At 31.5% G+C, this 22,361-nt stretch overlaps 1 protein-coding gene across 1 annotated transcript in view; it reads left to right on the top strand.

The window, feature by feature from the left end:
- The window catches only part of Pex3 (peroxisomal biogenesis factor 3), a 36,895-nt gene extending 15,276 nt beyond the window's left edge, over nt 1-21,619 (top strand). The window contains exons 4-12 of the mRNA XM_005334851.4: nt 4,007-4,050; nt 5,259-5,383; nt 5,676-5,742; nt 5,855-5,909; nt 6,450-6,618; nt 8,369-8,439; nt 12,320-12,442; nt 16,344-16,440; nt 21,031-21,619. Of these exons, the coding sequence (XP_005334908.1) occupies nt 4,007-4,050; nt 5,259-5,383; nt 5,676-5,742; nt 5,855-5,909; nt 6,450-6,618; nt 8,369-8,439; nt 12,320-12,442; nt 16,344-16,440; nt 21,031-21,114 (835 nt within the window). The 3' untranslated portion in view covers nt 21,115-21,619. The remainder of the gene's footprint in view (nt 1-4,006; nt 4,051-5,258; nt 5,384-5,675; nt 5,743-5,854; nt 5,910-6,449; nt 6,619-8,368; nt 8,440-12,319; nt 12,443-16,343; nt 16,441-21,030) is intronic.
- Nucleotides 21,620-22,361: the final 742 nt, after the last annotated feature.

The following is a 22,361-nucleotide window of genomic DNA, read 5'->3' as shown; positions in this document are numbered from 1 at the left end:
ATGGGCATATAGAGAAGAAAAGGATTTAAAGCTGGACAGCTTTAAAGAAAAGAATATGACAAAGGTTTAATATCTAGAATACATAACTTAAGAAACTAACATAAAAAAACTCAATTAAAAAATGGGGAAATTAACTAAATAGACACTTCACAAAAGAAGAAATACAAATGACCAAGAAATGTGTGAAAAAATGTTAAACATCATTAGCAATTAGGGAAATATAGATCAAACTATGCTGAGATTTCTCACTCCAGTCAGAATGGCAATTATCAAGATCATGAACAATAATAAATGCTGGAGAGAATGTGGAGAAAAAAGGAACACTTTTATACTGTTGGCATAATTTAAATTAGTAAATTACTGGATTTTAAATTAGTACAACCACTATGGAAATCGTTATGGAGATTCCTCAAAAGACTAGTCATAGAATCACAATATGACCCAGCTATACCACTCCTCAGTATTTATCCTAAAGAATTAAGGTTATCATACTTTAGTGATATATGAATACCCATGTTTAAAAAGCACAATTCAAATTCACAATTGCCAAACCATAGAACCAGCCTAGGTGATTGATTGCAACAGATGAATGGATAATGAAAATGTGGTATATATGCACAATGGAGTTTTATTCAGCCATAAAGAAAAATGAAATCAAATTTCACAATTGGCAGGAAAATGGATGGAACTTGAGACCATTACAATAGACAAAATAAGCCAAACTCAGAATGTCAAGGGTCATATGTAGAAGCTAGAGAGACAAAAGGAAAAGAAAGATTGGTGAGGGAGGTCTCATAAAAATCAAAGGAAATCATTAAAGTGTAAGGAAGGGAGGAGGGGAGGGAAAAGGGAAATGCTGTCGAATGATATTGGCCAAACTATATAGTTATATTGTGTGCATGTACAAATATATAACAACAGATCAGACCATTTTGTAGAACTATAATGCACCAATAAACAATGTGGGGAAAAAAAGATGTGATTCCCCTTTTCTTACTCAATTCATAGGAGAATTTCTTTAAATTCCAGATTTTGAGATGAGTCACTGTTCTTCTCCCTTATCATTCCTTCTTTAAATATCTAAATGTTATTGTTTTTCTTTCTTTACTTTTGACTTTAAATTTCTATTTTGCAATTTAGGGGTAAAAGGTCCATTTGAAAAACATTTGCCTAAAAAGAGGCTTGAGCCATTACAAAGTATGATTACACGAGGCCCCATCTTATGATTGCTTTTATATTAGTATTCAGTCAACTCTGATCTCATATAAACTTATAAAGCAAGTTAATTTTCTCTTTAAACTAATTTGATAATGACTAATCAGAAATACGTAAATGACCTTATAGCCTTATTTTGTCAGTTTCATAATAGCAAATATACATGTATCACTTTTTAATATTTAGCATTCTTATTGAAGATTGAAGCCAAAGAATCTTAGAAACTCATCACAAGAAAGAGACTACTTTGTACGGATTAGTTTAATTTTTAAGCATATATTTTAGCGACACTAATGAACCTGGATGTATTTAACTTGGAGTAGATTTCCATCAGATGAAGCATTTGAAAGGAATCTTTGTGAAGAAAATATTTTTCCCTGTCCTTCTACATATATTTGGAACAGAATATATATATATGTGTATACATATATATATACACACACACACACACATACATACATACACACACACACACACACATAACATATACATATTTAACTGCTGAGGATCAAACCCAAAGCCTCAAATATTCTAGGCAAGCATTATCACTAAGCTATATCCAGTATTTTTATATCTACTTTTAAAGCCTAATTTTGATGACTATCAACACAAAGGAATGTCCTAGGTGACTGTTACTCTGTCCTCTCCATCCCAAATCACCCCCAATAACATACAGTTTCAGCAAATACAATTTCAATTCAAATAACCTAATTTTTCCTTCCATAAGCTGCTGCTGCTAAGCACTTCCTACATTTAAGGATCATTATTTTCTTATTTCACATTTGGAAGTTTTTCTGAGGTGATAAAAGATATGATTTCCTTATATTAAACTATCTCACCCTCAAATTGTGGCCCAGTCATCAATTTAATTGGAATAGTTTGCCTAGCATGAATGAAGCCCTGGACTTGAATCCTAGCAGTGAAAAAAGGAGAATCTTATCACTGAAAAAAAGGAGAAGGAAGGGAGGGGAGGAGGAAGAAGGGAAAAATGGCATTCCACTAGGAGTCTTAAATGTTAAATTATATTAAGACTATGGTGGTATTTTGTAGGATTTACTCCAGATCTCTACTAAACCTGTGTCATCTAGGTAAGAGATGACTAAAGCTTTAGAATCTGTTCATTGGTAAAGAAAGATGAGAGCTAATAATATCCCACAATTGTAATGTTAATTCAATTTTTATTGAAATACAAATTTGTGTCTAAATATAATAATAAGGATTTTCAAGCTTGTATTTTTTATATATTTATGGTTAAACTAATTTTCTGGTAATCTATTGTATTTTACACAAATATTGGTCTCTGACAAATTGGATATAACAAAGGAAAAAAAACACTAGTTGGTAGTATAACCAAAAAGACAGAGACTATTGCCAAGTGACTTTACCACAGAAATTTGATTATATATCCTTCTTGGTACATACATTCATTTGACACACAGTATCTTTAAAAAAAACATTTAAATCCTTTTTAGTATTGCTATTTTAAGTCTGCTGTGCTTGTGTTGAGGGATGAAGCAAATTAGCAATTATGTTGGTTTCACTGATTTTTTAGTATATGCAGATGTAAGATCAATGAACTTAAGTTAAAAACCCTGTGGTCCTGATTTTGAATTGGAAATACAAGTATGACTGTATGATGTATTTTCTCTCTTCAAGTACATGTACATGTAAATAGATAGACACATATTTGTCAATGTATTAGTTAGCTTTCTGTTGCTATAACACAATACCTGAGACAATAAACTTACAAAAAGAAAAGTTTATTTTGGCTTATGGATTTGGTAGCTCCAGTCCAAGAGCAGGCAGACTCATTGCTGTAGGCATCTGGTGGGAGTGTCATGGCAATGCCAGGAAGTATGTGGTGGGGCAAACTGTTTACTTCATAGCCAGGAAGCAAAAAGAATAACACTGGATGGGTTAGGGTCTCAAAATGCCCTTTGAGGACATAACCCCCGCCCCCCCACCACCAGTAACCTTACAACCTTCCACTAGGCCCCACCTCCTAAAGGTTCTACCACCTCCCAGTAGTGCTATTCTGGGTACCAAGCCTTTAATTGATGGACTTCTGAAGGACTAAGCACCAACCAACTTAGTCCATTGTAAAGGTTAGAAATAATGACCTACCCAGTAACAACAAATGTCCTTAATCAAAGATGTGGTCTCTAGCTACCATTTTCCATGACAAGGAACCAGGACTTTAAGAGATACAGATAATTTCATGTCTGAAGCAAAAATTGCATAGGATGAAATCAGAACAGGTTTTCTCATCAGAAATCAAGGTAGCTCTCAAAGATTAATGGGGTCACTTCAAAAAGATCCAGGAGTCTACCTAAATAACCCATTAGTGGTCAGAGATGGGAAATTTGAACATCATTAGAGATAATAACTACAGTGCACTAGATATCAAATATATGTGCAAATTTATGTGTTTATATGATATTTGAAACAAAAATCCCACCAGTTACCTTTGGAGGATTACAAGATATACTTTCTTGTTTGTAAAATGGTAAATAAGGGAAAGAAATAAACATCCTTTCCTGATTGTCCTTCATGGTTTTATAGTACATGTATGCATATGCTTAGAAAGAAGAAGAAGAGTGAATGAATATATTCCAGTGAAAATGATTGTTATCATTGGTTCCTGGAATTATAATTGGTTTTTATTATATTTTGTGAGCTTTGTCTTCTTCAGTTATCTCTATTGTTTTTAATTTAAAAAATTGAATTCAAAGTTTTCTATTAGCTTATCTGGATTATTATTTTTATATATTTCCTGATTTTTTTCCTTTAGGCCTTCAAACAAGCTAGAAATATGGGAGGATCTGAAGATAATAAGTAAGCCTATATATTCTCTCAGAACACATCCTTAAGCTATTTATAAGGGGAAATTTTTGTACTGCACTATATGAATAACTCTACCAGCCTCATAAAGTTATTGTCAGGATTAAATAAAATAATACTCATAAAACAAATAGATCCATATCTGTTCATAAGAAGTACTTAGTGGATTTTAGTGATGGTAGTATTATTATTGTTCTAATTATAATGTGAAAACTCCTAAACTACATATGCCGATGTTAAGTACTGGTGTGTTTAACACTATATTTTAAAGGGAGCTTTTACTCTAATCCAGTTAGGAACTTTACTTTGATATTGTATGCAAACCTTCATTGGCAAAAACAGAAAGAAAGAGCTTCCCTGGGTCCTGTATTATCTACCTTTGTCTCAAAACTTCATATTAACAATTATTCCCATATTTTTTGATCCATTCAACTAATCCTTAGCAATTGAATGATGTTTAAGCCTTGCCTGTTTTTAAAGAAGCCTTTCTAGTATCCTGTTTTTTCTTTCAACTATTGCTTACTTTCCTTCTGACCAAAGATTTCTACATCCTCTTTCTTCACTTTCACTCACTCTTTGACACACTATAACCTGACTTCCACCCCTGTGTCTACCCAGGCAGATTTTGTAGTCATCACTAGTAAGTCTGTGTTGCTAAATCCACTGGGACATCTTTTACCTGCTAGATTTCCCAGCAGCAGTCAACACTTCTACTCTCTCCTCTGTCATGAACATTCTGTCACATATGCTGCTGAGGTGTTTTCCTTTTCTTTTCTTTCCTCTATTCCTTTACTGGGCTGTTCCTACTTTGCTTGCCCTTGAAGGCCATAGTTTTTCCATGCCTAGCCACCTTCTCTTAGCTCTCTGGTTCCCTGGAAAATTCTTGAGTTTAGAGGCTGCTACTTTTAGTGCAATCTGTTCTTGTTTTCCTTTCTAAGTTTATATTGTATAGCTCTTTTATACAATATATTTTCATTGGTTATTACTTATTAGGAGCTTAACCTATATTACTTCTAAATAAGTTGTAAGGAGGTGGATTGAATATGAACTATTTAAATTGATATATTTTTATACTTGATACAGTTGCAAATACATTTTTAAATTCATGTTATGAAAAAAAATAGTGTTAGAGATGATTCAGGATTTTACACATTTGTTGATATTTTAATAACAATACCAAAGGATTTCTTTTCTCTCTGAAGGTTTCACAAGAAGTATCGTGGCTGTATATAGTACTTGCATGCTGGTTGTTCTTTTGAGAGTCCAGTTAAACATAATTGGTGGATATATTTACTTGGATAATGCGGCTGTTGGCAAAAATGGCACAGTAAGTTTAATAGACTTAAATACATATTGCCCTTTCTCTTAGGAAGTTCAAAGTTTAGTTGAATATTATGTATTCTGATAACAGTTTTTATGAAAAATAACTTTGTATTAAATGAGATTATAAACTTTTGGCATTATGATTATTTTTCATCTTTTGAAAACAGACATTTTTGTATGTTAAAAAATATTTTCCCTGACATTCTAGATCCTGAAAATCTCAACTCAAATTGTACTGAAAATATTACTTACTAATAAAAATTTAGATAATTTAACCTTATTTTTGTTTTGTACAGACAGTTCTTGCTCCCCCAGATGTCCAACAGCAATACTTATCAAGTATTCACCACCTCCTTGGAGATGGTAAGACTCTGACTTGTGACCTTTATATTAATTTCAGGTCACTTACTTGTATTTATTATTGAGGAATTCTTAATGTGAGCAAGATTTTTTAAATTTTGTTTTCCTTTAATAGGCCTGACAGAATTGATCACTGTCATTAAACAAGCTGTGCAGAATATTTTAGGAAGGTAAGGCATTTTTTGACTTTTCAGACTCCCTGATTCTGACAAATAAAAGAAAAATTAAAATTGTTCTAGTGAAGCAGGTAACTTGATGAATGGTGATATGTGAAACACTGTGTAACCAGATACCAGCCCTGAGTATTGCATTGTAGAACCCTTTTTCTTCATCAGTATCAACCTGTTGATACTCAGGGGAAATATTTAACATTAATGTTTATTTATTTCTTTGCAAATCAGAAATATTTGGGTCATGAAATAAAAGAAAAAAGCTTCCTTTAAAATCTGCCTAAAGCTTTTATCCCCCACTAACACTAATAAAGTCTATAATTACAATAGGAATTTTCTTATTAACCTGCAGCAAGATTTTTTTCTTGGCTTTGTAGTAATGATCCTTAACTGGTGGCTGATTTATTAATCCATTCTAATTCATTCAGCAGTTTCAGGTTTGACCAGATGAAACAGATAGTAGCCTGTAAAGAAAAAAAATGTGTATGTGATGTGTTTCATAGTTTAAATTTAACTCAATTCTCTTTTCTTTGTTTCTAGTGTTTCTCTTAAATATTCTTTGTCCCTTTTGGACTTGGAGCAAAAAATAAAAGAAATCAGAACTCTTGTTGAACAAGATAAATCATCTTCTTGGATTAATAAAGATGGATCCAAGTCTTTATTATGCCATTATATGATGCCAGATGAAGAAACTCCATTAGCAGTTCAGGTGCTTAATTTATAAACATTTAACCAAACCAGCTATTCTGTATCTTCTAAATTTGTTACTGTCTCTTGAAATGTAAATGATTGAAAGATATATTTCAATAATTTAAATAAAACTTGATTAATTTAGAAAACAAACTGTAAATACTGCTACTTTTTAGTTAGAATCACATATAATTTTAGATATTCAGCAAATTTTTGAGTAATATTTATGTGACAGACACTGCGATATATGCTGCAGATATAAAATAAGGTAGACATGTTCATTTCACTTGGGAATTGAGAAGACAAATTCAGTTAATATGGCTAGACCTATTTCTGTAAGATCAAGTAGCAGAACCTAGAACAAGATCATGTGAGGACAAGATCATGCAAAGCTTTGTATGCCAAGGTAAACAGATTAAACTTCAATTTGCAGACAAAGAAATTTAAATTTTAATGAAGTTAAGTTCTACATTCAAATTTGCTTTTAAAATAACTAAAGGCAGCCAGGCTTGGTATTGTACACCTATAATCCCAGCTGCTAGGGAGGCTGAGGCAGGAGGATGGCAAATTCAATGCCAGTTTCAGCAACTTACTAGGACCTTATCTTAAAATAAAAACTAAAAAGGGCTAGAGATGTAACTCAGTGATAGAGTACTCCTGGGTTCAATAACCAGTAGTGAAAAAAATAATAATAAGGGTAATGTGAAATGACCTGAAGGATGTTGTAGTTATCCAGTTGAGAAACAAAGCCTAATCTAACAAATTATCAACTATAGTGTTATTACACACTGTTGTGTCCTAAGCAATTGTTGTATAAAAGTCATTCATTGATTAGGAACAATAAAAGTGCCAAAGGTTATAGATTATGTAGTTCATTTTTAAATTAGTGGCTTTTATGCATAAACTAGATTAAGCCAATTCTTTGCAATTGGAAGAATAATAACTCTAACCAACTAAAGCCTCTATGCCATACTTCAGCATGAAGGTACCATAGACTAGAATACTATAATTTAATTGCCTGCCAGTTTGCTTTCCCTTAGAGACCCCAAAGATGACCTCTTTGAGTGCTAAGCAACATTCATGAGCATTTTTTTTTAAAAAAATGTTGCAGTCTACCATTTAAGGGAGACCTGTCACTTGAAATAGAGAGGCTAAACTGAGTAAGGAGGACAAGTGGTACAGAATTAATGGAAAACTTACTTACAGAATGGTCTCAAGGAGACATAGTAAGAGAATTTTAAAAGCTTTCTGGACTAGAAAACAATTTCCAAATTTTAAAATTCAATAGTGGAACTAAAAAGAAAATGATCTAGAGGAACAGGTGAAGATCAGAATGATGGATAAATCCTACTGAATTGAAAGAAAACCTGAAACTTCAGATTGAAAAACCACATGGAGCCTCAGGATAGACTGATGAAAAAGACACATTTCCTGATAAAATTTTTTAATGGTGAAAGAGAAAAAAAAAACCCAAATCTCTGGAATCTGAAAACCTATTTTTCATTGTCTATATATGCAAGAAATTCACCCAAGAAGGGCCAAATTAACAAGAATTTTATAAAGTATACTTTGACTCATGTTTTAAATACTACTTACCTGTGTACATTAACTATTGTAGGTGTATTTGAGTTTGGTGAATTTATTTTTTATCATTGATGTAACAAAGACTTTTAGACTTCTTGAACTCGTGTGTCTGTAAATGTGATTAGTTTCTTCATGAAACCAAGGTGATATATGAAATTCTGAAGTATGGCGTTTTAATTTTACAGGCCTGTGGACTTTCTTCCAGAGATATTACTACTATTAAACTTCTCAATGAAACTAGAGACATGTTAGAAAGGTATGTAGACTGCATGTAACAGGGAAAATGGGCTTGTATTTTGGATGTGTGTAAGAACATTTATTTAGTTTTACCTGAACACCATATTCAACATAATTTTGTGTTAAAATTAAACTTTGAATCTATTTTCCTGCCTTCAGGTAGGATTTCCTACCTAACTGGAGGGATTTTTTTTTAAGATAGTCACCTTGCCCACCCACTCCCTTGGACTCTAGATCCTTATGATATATTGATTGAGAGGTTAAAAGGTATATTCTGAAAATGCTTTCCAGGGTAATCTTAGTATACCCCAGCAATATAGAAATTAATTTCTTCCCTAAATTTAGTATTATTATTTGAATCACTTAAAAGCCAAAGTATTAAAAATGAAAAAGCACCAGAGTGTGCATTAGAAGACCATGTGAGCTAGATTCAAAATTGGCTCCTTTACTTATTAGCTGTTCAATCTCAGTTTTGTTTTTCAAGCATTTTTAAAAATTATTTATTTATTCTAATTTATTATACATGATGGCAGAATGCAATTCATTTCATATTACACATATAGAGCACAATTTTTCAAGTTACTGATTGTACACAAAGTATTTTCACACCATTCGTGTCTTTATCCATTTACTTGCAAATGCCATAATTTTATTCTCTTTTAATGTTGAGTAATGTTCCATTGTATATATATGCCAAAGTTTCCCTATCCATTCATCTACTGAAGGGCATCTAGGTTGGCTCCATAATTTAGCTATTGTGAATTGTGCTGCTATAAACATTGATATGTTTGCGTCCCTGTAATATACTGTTTCTAAGACCTTTGGGTATAAACTGAGGAGTGGGGTAGCTGGGTCAAATGGCAATTCCATTCTAAGTTTTTCAAGGAATCTCCATACTGCTTTCCAAATTGGCTTCACTAATTTGCAGTCCCACCAGCAATGTATGAGTGTGCCTTTTTCTCCACATCCTCACCAACATCACCTATTGTTGTTTGTATTCTTAATAGCTGCCATTCTGACTGGAGTGAGATGAAATCTTAGAGTAGTTTTGATTTGCCTTTCTCTAATTGCTAAAGAGATATTGAACATTTTTTCATATATTTGTTGATTGATTGTATATACTCTTCCGAGAAGTGTCTGTTCAGTTCCTTGTCCCATTTATTGATTGGGTTATTTGGTTTTTGGGTGTTAAGGTTTTTTAGTGCTTTCTGTATCCTAGAGATTAGTGCTCTATCTGATGTGCTTGTGGTAAAGATTTGTTCCCAGTTAGTAGGCTCTGTATTCACTTCACTGATTGTTTCTTTTGCTGAGAAGAAGCTTTTTAGTTTGAAACCATCCCATTTATTGATTCTTGGTTTTAATTCTTGTGCTACAGGAGTCTTATTAAGAAAGTTGGGGTCTATTTTTTCTTCCATTAGGCACAAAGTCTCTGATTTAATTCCTAGATCCTTGATCCACTTTGAGTTGAGTTTTGTGCATGATGAGAGACAGAGGTTTAATTTCATTTTGTTACATGTAGATTTCTAGTTTTCCCAGCACTATTTGTTGAAAAGGCTATCTTTTCTCCAATGTACGTTTTTGGCATCTTTGTCTAATATAAGATAACTATAGTTATGTGGGTTAGAATCTTTGTCTTCTATTCTATACCATTGGTCTACAGGTCTATTTTGGTTTCAAGCATTTTTTAAATCACAGGTTCTAATAGACTTAAACTCCATGAGATTAGAAAGTTGGGTCTTTTCGCTCATCAATGTATACTGTACTTTTAGAACAGTGCCTTGCATGTAATAGATACTCAATAAGTATTTACTTAACTGACCTAAAGTGATAGGAGAGGGAGAAATTGGTGTAGGAAATTAGAGTACTTTTAAGAACAAAGAACCTCAAATAGAAAAAAAAATGGGATTCAATACACTGTAAAAGGTTGCTAATTACCATGATTTGATCATTACAAACATTGTATACATTATTGAATTACATCATATCCATAAATATGTACAAAGACGTGTCAGTAAAATTTTTTTTCTAAGGGATTGGTTTTAGGAGTCAGTGAGAGATAGCTAAGGATAGGCACAGAGGCATGTAGGTTGGTAGATGTGGTAGGACAAATATGTGGAAGTTCTCATTGCTTATTCTGTGGAGTAGGAAGCAAGGTCATTTCTTTTAAAAAAGCTATTCTCATTTATTTTATTGCCCAAATGAATGCAATCTAATCAGAAGAAAAATAAAAATTAATATTTTTGAGGACTTGTGCTCCAAACACTGTACTATTACCTTTCCTAAATCATTTAATGCATTTCACTGTCATATATAAATAAAATAAATAAATAAATAATTTTTAAAAATATGGGAATTATGGGAAAAAATGCAGGTAGGTTCAGTTTTTATTTCTTGAATTTCCGTCCCCTTAATCATTTTTTTCTTCTTTTATTCCTATCATATTCCCTTTGAGGGCAAAATTAAGTTTACTACCTGACCAAGCAATTCCACTCCTAGATATCTGTTGAAGAGAAGTTGAAACATATGTGCACACAAAAACTTAAGAAATTTTATAATAGAATTATTTTAAATGGACAAAAAGTGGAAACAATCTAGGTGCCCATCAACTGATGAATGAATAAATAGAATGTGATATATTTATGCAATGGAATTCTACTTAGCAACAAAAAGGAACAAACTATTGATACATGGCACAACATAGATGAACCCTAAAAACATCATGCTGGCCAGGTGTGACATGACCATGCACACCGGTATAACCGAAATCTCAGCAACTCAGGAGGCTGAAGAAGGGGGACTTCAAATTCCACACTAGCTTCAACAACTTACCAAAACTCTTATTTTCAAAATAAAAAATTAAAAGGGCTAGAGCTGTAGCATCATAGTAAAATACTCTGGGGTTTGAGCCCCACTACTGAAAAAAATTAAAAATAAGAAACCATCATGCTAAGTGAGAGAAGACAGACACAAAAGACCACAATTTCCTAAGACTCTGTTTCCGTGAAATGTCCAGAAAACTACAGAAACAAAAAGTAAATTTATGGTTACCTGTGGCCCGGGTTGGGATGGGGTTGTCTGCAACTGGACAAAAAAAGGTGAGAAAAATGATCTAAAATTGGATTGTAGTGATAGTTGTACAAATATGTAAATTTGTGAAAAATCAGTACTTAGTACATTTAAAATGAGTGAAATTTATAGTATCAAAGTTCTAACACATTAAAGTTTTTTTGAAAAGAGAAGAAATAGGAAAAAATATATAGATACATATACACACACACTGATTTAAAAAGCGGTACTTACTTCACTAGGCATTTTCTAACTTTGATAGTATCCTTGAATAGTATTTTTTTTATATCAGAGTTGTGTAAGGTATGAAATCCATGTAATTAAAGGAGCCTGAATTAGGATTGAAAAATACCTGGATATGAATTTGACCTCCCCAGTTTACTAATTGCATTCCTTTGAGGGAGTTTCTCCATTCTTCATGTATCTTGTTTTTCATCTATACATGATAATAATATTTTCTATCTTATTGAATTTGGATGTTGTAGTAAAGCAAACCAATAATCTGTGACTGTGGAAGGATTCAAAAGTTTCCTTGAGAGAAGTAATAATTGTATTGCTATTTTTTAAAAAAATGTTGTATAAAGTGCTGATTTATAAAAAAAATCTAGTGGAATGAATGAATATTGTCATCATGTTGTGCTAAATAATAATATCATTTTATGCTTATTTTTTTAAAGATTGGTTCCTTGATAAATTTTTAATGTTTCTGGCCATAAAAACTAGATTATAACTAGAAATGTTAGTGGCTTTCAAAGATAGCTACATAACTATTGGATTTGTTTCCTTTTCCATGGAGAATCTAAAAAGTAACATATACTTCTTATTTTATGTAGTCCAGATTTTAGTACAGTTTTGAATACCTGTTTAAATCGAGGTTTTAGTAGACTGCTAGACAACATGGCTGAGTTCTTTCGACCTACTGAACAGGACCTGCAACATAGCAACTCCATGAATAGGTAAGATGACATATGAAAATGGTATCATACAAATGAATGGTCTTTAAAAATAGTGCTTTGGATACATTTATTTTTTGTCCCAGATGAAATCTTAGAGAATAAATTTGAGTACCTCATTTTTAACATATTAAACTTTTTGAACCAATGACTTCTTCATTAGTGGAAGTTCCTTCTAGATTCAATATTAGAACTTGCAGTTTTTCTAAAATTTTTGCCACTATATTGAAGTATTTAAGCTGTGAAACTACCTTTCTATAAACCAAATTCCAGTTATAGTTTTTTTTAACTTTTTAAGGCATAAAATGATAATGTACTTAAATTTAAATGTGTTCTCCAATATTATTCTGGTATTGTAAGCCATTGTTGGTTTACATAATTCAATACTTTTACTGGGCATTCTTGTTGTAGATTCTCATTTAATGAATTTTCTCCTTGTATTATAATTATCTTATTACAACTATCTCTAAAAATTGAGATCATTATAATTCAAGGAGAAAATTCATTTTATGATAGGATTGGTATTATTTAGTTAGTTCAATGTTAGTAATGTTAATTATACCTGTTATTTACATTGTGGATCCTTTATCAGTTCAAGATGAGCATCTTTGGTCTCATTTTAGGATCTACACTCTTCCAGGAGCTCTGTTTTTGCAGATGTTTATGTCACATTCAGAAATAAGGGTACCAAATCAATGATGACTCTAAAGTGTCCCACTAAAATTTGAGGAAACAATAACTGATAAGCAATATGTGCAGTGTCCAGTTTAATTTTTAAATATCTATATATGACAAGACATTGTTTACCCACTTCTATTAAACCCTTCTTTATTGTACAGAAAAGAATAATTTGCCATTAACATTGAGCATTTGGAATACTTAGAGCCATAAACTTTATTTTCTGAAACAATTTGAATATGATCCTCAAACCTTTTTTTGGCAGTTCTTTTAAGTTACATTAAAAATATTTAGCTCAAGGCCAATCCTGTATTTGAAAACCAAGATACTCAGTTAATACTGGTAAAAAAAAAAAAACTGTAGTTAATAAAATTTGAGTATAATCTGAATTCAGCAAAGTATTAGTTATTTCCCAAGTGGTGGTAAAGAATGGTAATAGTTGTTTTAACATGAACAAAAGCTTTATCTTATACTAAATAATTACAAAAATTAGACTGCAACATCATCAGCCCTTGATAGTCTTATCATTTTCTGAACACATAGAGTGCTTACTGTCTATACTTTCATGCACAACCTACATGCACCACTTTGAAGTTTTATTCCTCAGTTAAATTTTGAGTCTCCTCTCAAAAATAGAGATCATATTATACCCTTTCATATCTCTGCATGTATATACTGGGACCTCAGATATTTCCTATTTTTCTATTTCAGAAAATAACCAACTTTATAATCTATATGTAACACTTAGAAACATTTACATCATGCATACTATCATCACTATTATTGAACATGTTGTGGAAGTTCTAGTCATTATAGTAAATGAAGAAAAAAATAAAATTTTCAAATTGGCAAAGAAAAAATGTATCATTATTTATGTATTATGTATTATGATTAATATTTCACATCTCTGGAGATAGTCAACTGAAAATGATGCAAACTAATAAAGGTTTTAGATATATAAAGTATATGCATAATGCTTTATATATTATGTATACATATATGTTAATATATATATACAATGGATATTTAAAATGAAAAGCTTACGTATCACCAGTAGTGCTCAATAGAAACTATAATGAATAAGATAGGACTAAAAGGAAAACTATAGATTTTCAAGGGATGAATATAGATATAAGAATTCTTAATAAAATATTAGCAAATGAAATCCAGAAATATATGGTGGCCAAAACCTTTTCTGTTTGCTAGTGTGATAGATATTCTTCAGAACATATCTCATAGAATTCTTAAAGTAACATTAGGAAATAGGTGCTGGTATTTTTCTCATTTTCCAAGTGAGAAGACTGACACAAAAAAGTTAAATAACTTCAGGTCAAAAATCTAGGAAGTGGTAAAGACAGATGTTCAATAACTTCTGTTGAATATCAGAGCCCAGAATTTTAATTATTCTGCAACTAGGACTAAATAAGGTTAATTTTAAGAATGAGAAGAGGGTCAAAACATTAGTAAAGCTTTTACAATAAACTATAAATTAATAGGACAAAAGAACATCATCACTGTTGCTGAAAAGGCATTCAATAAAGCCTTTTGAATAATCAATTATTGATAAAACCTCTTATCATAAATAAAAAAGTATGTTTATAAAAATAAAAGAGCTTGGGTGTGGCTCAGCGGTAGAGTGCTTTCCTCACACCTGTTAGGCCCTGGGTTTGATCATTAGCACCACATAAAAATAAATAAATAAAATAAAGTTATTGTGCAACTACAACTAAAAAATAAATATTAAGAAAAGAAAATTTGAAATCAAGAACAAATATATTTAATAGTGAAACACCAGAATGATTTTCATCACATTCAGAAACAATATAAAGATGGTCAGTATTGATATATTTACTCAGCATCATTCTTTTATTCTAACTAATGTAGTAAGGCTAAGACAAGATCATTTTTTTGAAGACAAAATTGAGGAAAGCCATTGTTTTTTTATATACTTATCTTGGAAATAGACAACTTACCAACTGTTGTTACTATTCTAATAAACTGTTAATTGACTCTTGATTTTCTAAGTTAAATTTGTGTAATCTTTTAAAATAATACAAGTTTTGGAAAGAGAGAGGAATGACTATTGTTATTTGAAGGTGACATGATTTTAAACTTAGAAAACCAAGAGAATTAACTAAAAATTATAAAATTATTCTCCTAGACTTAGTCAAAGTACTATACTAAAACCCCATTGGGTATTGGAGGATATAGCTTTGTTAATAGTTAATATCATTTTGGACAAATGATAATACAGATGATCTGGAAAAACACTGGGCTGAGACTATTTAAGAATTATTGAAAAAGTAGAGCAGTGAATTAGCTTTTCCTGTAGAATACATAAAGTGTTAATTATTAAGATAATATGTTACACATAAAAGAATAGCTAAATTAGCAGAATACAATATAAATTCCAGACATAGGCCCTAGGTTCAATCCCCAGTATAAGGGGAAGGGTTAGGAGGAGAAGGGAGGAGAAAAGAAAAGAAAAGAATGTTTAGAATTATGGAGAGATCGGATATCAACAAGGATAATGCCCAGGTTTTCTACTTACATTGCCAGATAGATAATGATATAGTTCAGAATAGGGGCAAAAAACATTCAACTTTGATAGTAATTAAAAGAAATACAGATTTAAAACATTTTCACTTTTCATACATAGAAAGATTAAAGAAAACAGTACCCAATGTGGAAATAAGGCCTGATGGAGCAAGCCTATTCGTATACTGCTGAGGAAGCAGAGGGCATTTGGCAGTGTTCACAATAAATCTTAAAAGCATTAATACTGTTTGACCATGTTTATACAGAATTATTTATGTTAAGAAAATCAAGACAAATACTTAAATGACCCCAACTTTAAGAAGCTGATGATGAAAATTCTCATAGCTAGAGAATGGATTACCATGCAATCATTAAAAAAAATCAGACCAAAATTTTAGAACTTTTTAAAAGATAGAAAAATGCTCATAACAAAATATTAAAAACAATATTTTCAAGTTGTTAAGAGTTTTGTATTAAAAAAAAAAAAGCTATGTGTAAAAATTACCAGAAAAACTATCCATGAATTCAATTGGTTGTAATTTCCAGGTGGTAGACTTATGGTTGGACTTGATTTTTCTTTTAATATATTTCTGTATGTATTCTTCTATGAGTGAATGTTACTTTTTAATTAAAATGTTAAATGACTATGAGATGATTTCAGAAAATAATCACTATGATGATTTTTCAGTCTTTCTAGTGTCAGCCTGCCTTTAGCTAAGATAATTCCAATAGTAAATGGACAGATCCACTCAGTTTGCAGTGAAACTCCTAGTCATTTTGTTCAGGTAAGAACAAACTTGGGGATACTATTGAACACAAATTATATTCATGACATAATCATGTTTTCTAACATAAAATTGCATTATCCACTGTAATATACGTTCAAAATAACACAAAACCTGGAATCATGTGTAGAGTGTGGTGGAATGCCCCATGAGAGCAATAATGTATCACAGAACATTTATAAGGTTCCCTGTGTTATAGTCCAAACACCTGTTGGACTCCCTTTTAGACCAGATGTATTCTAGGGGTCAGTTGAATTTATACAGCATTAATGGTTTGCATGAAGCTGTCTTTGTAAGAAAATTGAGCCTTGAGGCAAATCAGTGATCCAGTTGCTCAGGGTTTGAAGAAAACTAAAAGAAATTTCACGGACACGCATTTTAGTAATTAATGAAATACAACTGTTAATAGTGCATCAGTCTGGTCACTAAAAGCTGCATAAATAATGAGTTATTTAAATTTTTCACTCATCAACCCATAGCTCTTTTTTCTTGGGAATGCAGTGAGTAAAACTGTTGTTATTAAAAGGATAATCTCTATCTACATAATTATTTCTGAATCATTTGAAAATTTAGGAACTGAATTATAAGGAAAAAATTACTTACAGTAGGCCTCAGTTGCTAAACTACTGCAGCAGTATACAGAAAGAAGGCCTAAGGGTAAAGATGGCATCCTCATAATGTTATTTCTGCTCTGGGAAAATTTATCTTCTTATTATTTTATCTATTACTATTTTAATTGTACAAATTTCCCAGACACAGAATGATAATTTGATACATATACATTACCAGAAAAACTATCCATAAATTCAATTATAGTTGTCATTTCCAGGTGGTAGAATTATGGTTGCATTTTGGATTTCAGATATTTTTTGGATTTTGGAATATTTGCATATACAAATTGTCTCAGACAATTTAGTCCATCTTCAATGAAGTCTTGGGAAGGTGAAGAGCACCGAGGCTAAGAAATGTTATTTATTTTTTTTCCAGTAGAGTTATTAGCCTGTTCTTCACATGCCTATTTTCCTTTACTGTTCTCTTCAGTCTTCAGTGTCATCAGCTTTACCCAAAAGAGCTGAGCATTAATATTTCAGAAAAAATAGTGAATAAGGCTGATCATATTTCACTGAATTTAAGCTTCACATGTATATCTGGGTGAGAAAAAAAAATTGTGACTTTTAGCACTTAAAGCTTAACTTTTGGGCTGGGGATGTGGCTCAAGCGGTAGCGCACTCACCTGGCATGCATGCGGCCTGGGTTCAATCCTCACCACCACATACAAACAAAGGTGTTGTGTCCGCCGAAAACTAAAAAATAAGTATTAAAATTCTCTCTCTCTCTCTCTAAAAAAAAAAAAAAAAAAAAAAGCTTAACTTTACCTTTCTCAACTTTCTATTGAAGTCATCTCTGGTGTTACCTGTAGGCCATTCATTTTGATCAGTAAGTGGGAAATACAACCAAGTATAAACATCCTCATTAGCCTTAATACCTAAGTAATTTTATGTAGTACATTTTAATCCTGTATAATTAGCCAGATGCAGTGGTGCACGCCTGAAATCCCAGCAGCTCAGGAGGCTGAGGCAAGAGGATCACAAGTTCAAAATCAGCTTCAGCAGCTTAGTGAGGCCCTAAGCAACTTAGTGAGACCCTGTCTCAAAACAAAAATATAAGGAAAGGCAGAGGATGTGGCTCAGTGGTTAAGAACCACTGCATTCAATCCTTGGAACCAAAAAACAAATTAATTCTGCATAATTAATATAATGAAAACAAAGGGTTCTAATCTAATAAGATTAATATTAGCATTTACTATCATTTTTCAGTGTGACTGGATGTTGATTCTGTTTATATATTAGATCGTTGATTTAAAAGGCTTCTATCTTGTTTTTTAAATTTCTCTGAGTTAAAATACCAAGTGATCTTCTTAACCAAAAATAATGTCTTAAGCTCTTTTATTTTTATTTATCTTCCATAAAGCATTTGCCTTGATTGGAATGCTAAGATACTTGAAATTAATCCTTCCAAATTACTGTTAGTAATTCAGTCGCAAAGATGTATAGGAGATACACTTGTGGGAATGCTATAGGACCAGGGTTGGCAAACTTCATGAAGGCCAGACACAGATTATTTCTTATCTGAAATGCTTGGGATCAGAGTGAGTATTTTGGATTTTGAATATTTTTTGGATTTTGGAATATTTGCATATACAAAATGAGATATCCTAAGGATGAGACCCACGTCTAAGCACAAAATTCATTTATGTTTCAATGCATCTTATAGCCTGAAGATAATTTTAAACAATATTTTTATTGCACCTAACTTTTGATAATCTGTCATGTGAAGTCATGACCTGTAGGCCATACTTTGCTGACCCTTGTGGTAAAAGATATTAGGATGGTAGTATGGCTGGGAAAGGTAGGAAATTGGACAAAATTGGAAAACAATTGAGAAAGTTAGTTTTTTCAATGCTATTTCAAATAACATAATGAGACAAATTATTTCAGATTGCTTCCAAATAACGTAAGAAAAGAACATTTGTAATTAGGGAGCAAAGAGAGACACTCTACTTGCCAGATACAAAATATATACCCCAAATAAATGTTCCTGATGACCCACCTCCTCCAGCCACACCCTCCCTTCCTTCAACCACCAGTTAATCCTATCAGGGGATTAATTCACTGATTGGGTTAAGGGTCTCATAACCTAATCATTTCTCCTCTGAACCTTCTTGCATTGTCTCACAATGAGTCTTTGGGGGATACCTCATATCCAAACCATAACAGTCTGAACCAACCCTGTAGGGTAGAGCTTGGGTCAGCCATCTATAAACTGAGTCAAATCTGGCCAACCACCTGCTTTTGTTCTATTGGACAAACCTATGTCCTTTAGTTTATGTACTATTTGATACTGCTTTGCACTGCAATAATAAATATTTCTCAAACTTATTGATATACCTCTTCTAAGTTTAAAAAAACAATCAGTCCACCAGTGTTGAAATTGTTTTAATATGTAAGTTTAAAAAAACTATATAAACTCCTTAAGCTTAGACCTTTTCATAACTTAAAAACAAAAAGCACGGTTTTTTTCATTAAATTAGATCTAAAATACAAAAAGCACACCTTACTAAACATAGCTGATGGCTACTAATTTGTTGTTCCAAAGTGAACATGGACCTATCTGTTACCATTCATGTTTGTGGGCATTCAACCTGCTTCTTCTACACCTAACTTGCTGGGCACTCTTTTTTGTCTACTTTAACTATTCTGAAACCTTCATTTATATCCTATGAGCTACTAGTATATGATTTGGGCTTCATTGAAAGAATTTCTATCTTTATTCTTTTCTCATTACCTCTGTACTTTTAATTAATTCATAAGACTCAAAATACTACTACTTGGAGCCAATAAGAATGTAAGTATAAATACAAAAGCCCTAAATTCTAGGTTATACATTTATCTTTCAAATGATCTAATTGGTGAATTTTCTTTTAGAGTTCATAGAAATTAAAACTCAAAATTTCCTCTCAAATTCTTGGGCCCTGAAAGCATGTCTATAAATCCTGGTTGAAAAAAACATTGATCTAAAACTGTTTCATTGAACATAGTTGAAACTGAATACATTGAGTTCTTTGGTGGGAGAATTTAACCATGAACTGATTGAGATCAGCACTTGCACTAAGTGCACTTAGGTTTTCTAGTACTCAAGGTTCAGGTTCACTTCCTATGTCTTTGACACTTTCAGAGGCTTTAAGCCTCTGTCATGGACCCCTTTTTAGAATCACGTCTACAAATGAAGGTAGCAAAACTGCTTTTTAAAAAACTTTCATGCAAATTTTTTTAAGGGCAACTAATTATATACAGTTTTCAAAATACCTCTTAAAATCAAACATTTTGTAGCAGTATTGCTGCTTTATTTATTAAATGTCAAGATGGGGAAGTCTAGTAACATAAGTAAAATATAAAAATGTCTGTGATTTTTATTGATGACAAATTTATATATCCTGTTTAATATTGTTGTGTTTTGAGGCCTGTGTTCATATTTGAAGGAAATTTTGGATTTTAGAGTTAAAGGTTAATAAATAAATAATATGTGTGTGTGTGTGTGTGTGTGTGTGTATATATATATATATATATATATATATATATATATAAAGGTAATTTTTTCCTTATCTTTATATTCACAAACCCCTGGGGTTAAGAACCTTTGCTCTAACGTTTATACAGTTGGTTTGTATGTGTGTGTATATAAAATATGAGCCCGCTATGAGGTTGGAGTTGTGGCTCAGTGGTAGAGCTCTCGCTTGGCATACATTTAAATTTATATGAATATACATTTAAATTTATGTGAAGACTATTTGGGACTTTCTTTTGCTAAATAATACTTGAATACTTGTACGCCATCTTTCATATAATAACTCAAACAATAAATATGTCCTAGGATTTATTATAAGAAAAAATATTCCTTTCCTTAATGGTATATTTCTTGGATTTAACTACCACAACACTTAGAGCCAAATTCATTGTTTTATTGCAGAAATGAATTCAAAATTACCTATACTTTTTACAAATTGTAATGTAATATTGTCCTTTTTGCTAGGATCTGTTGATGATGGAACAAGTGAAAGACTTTGCTGCTAATGTGTACGAAGCTTTTAGTACCCCTCAGCAATTGGAGAAATGACTTTTCCTTCAAGAAAAACTACAGTGGGATTCAGTTACTTTTAAAAATATATGAATAAATCAACTATACATAGAGTGACAATTTGTTACAAAAATGCCTAATAAAAATATATTCTTAATCAAAGTCTTCATTTCATAATGAAATAGATTTATTTGGCATCTTAATATATTTTTTTAAATTCATCAACAGACCAATTTTTGCAGGTATATCTAAATGTACACACAATGCAGATATAAGAATTGTTCATAGTTTATTACATCAGGGATATTTGATCCAAACTGACTACAACTAAGGTAATTACTTTTATATAAACTATGAAGTACTGTGTATTTTGGCATTAATACTGAGGAAAAATCTGTTCAGGAAATAAGCCTAAAATGTATGAAGTTTGGAAAATGTGCTGTTTAACTAATCATAAAATTCCTTGGACTCTGCAGTAACCAGGAGTAAATATTGGACTTTTCTCCAGTTACCTTTCAAAGGAATAAATTATTTGTTTCATATATTCTGGAGGTTTTTTTTTTCTTAAGGAAATCAGTGAATTTTAACAATTATGATGAGCTTTTTTTTTTCTTTGCTATTTCTTTGCAATAGTTTCTAACTTTCTTAGAAAGTTACATATTGATTTATAGGCTCAAATTGTGTTAATGCTGTTTTACTCACAGCTATTATTAACTGCATAATTTTATTAATTTGTATGTAAATAATTTTAATAACTTACTTTGTAATGATTTTGAGTACAATGAATCTTATTGCAATAAACTATTTTAATACAACAGATTTGTTGAGTTAATATTTTACTGCCATTATTTGTCCCATAGTGCTGTTACTGTTATTTTGGAAGAACAAGTTTTAGGTTTCATTTTAACTGCTAATATAGTTGCTTTAACTTGTTTAGAAAAAAAATAAATAGCATTACTTTCTGAAAAATAAATGAATGCATTGTCTCTAGTAACTTTATAGTTCTGAATATAGAAGGGGAATTATGGCAGAAATAAATGAATCATTATCATTAGTGTATTAGATATATTTTCAGTAATAGATAATTTTCAAACATCATTTATGTCTCTCTAACATAACATAGCTAAATAGTAAAAGGCAGAAAATGAATTGTGAAGTCTTTTCTAGAATGCTTTAAAAAATGAAAACAGGTATAATCGAGAAGAGGGAATGCTTTCAAAGTTTGACAGAATATATTGTTATCATTCCTAATTGGGTGAAGGAAAAATTGCATTTTGGAAGGTTAG

This window comes from Ictidomys tridecemlineatus, chromosome 8, assembly GCF_052094955.1.
Source record: "Ictidomys tridecemlineatus isolate mIctTri1 chromosome 8, mIctTri1.hap1, whole genome shotgun sequence".
NCBI lineage: Eukaryota > Metazoa > Chordata > Mammalia > Rodentia > Sciuridae > Ictidomys > Ictidomys tridecemlineatus.
This window is presented reverse-complemented; position numbering and strand designations above follow the sequence as displayed.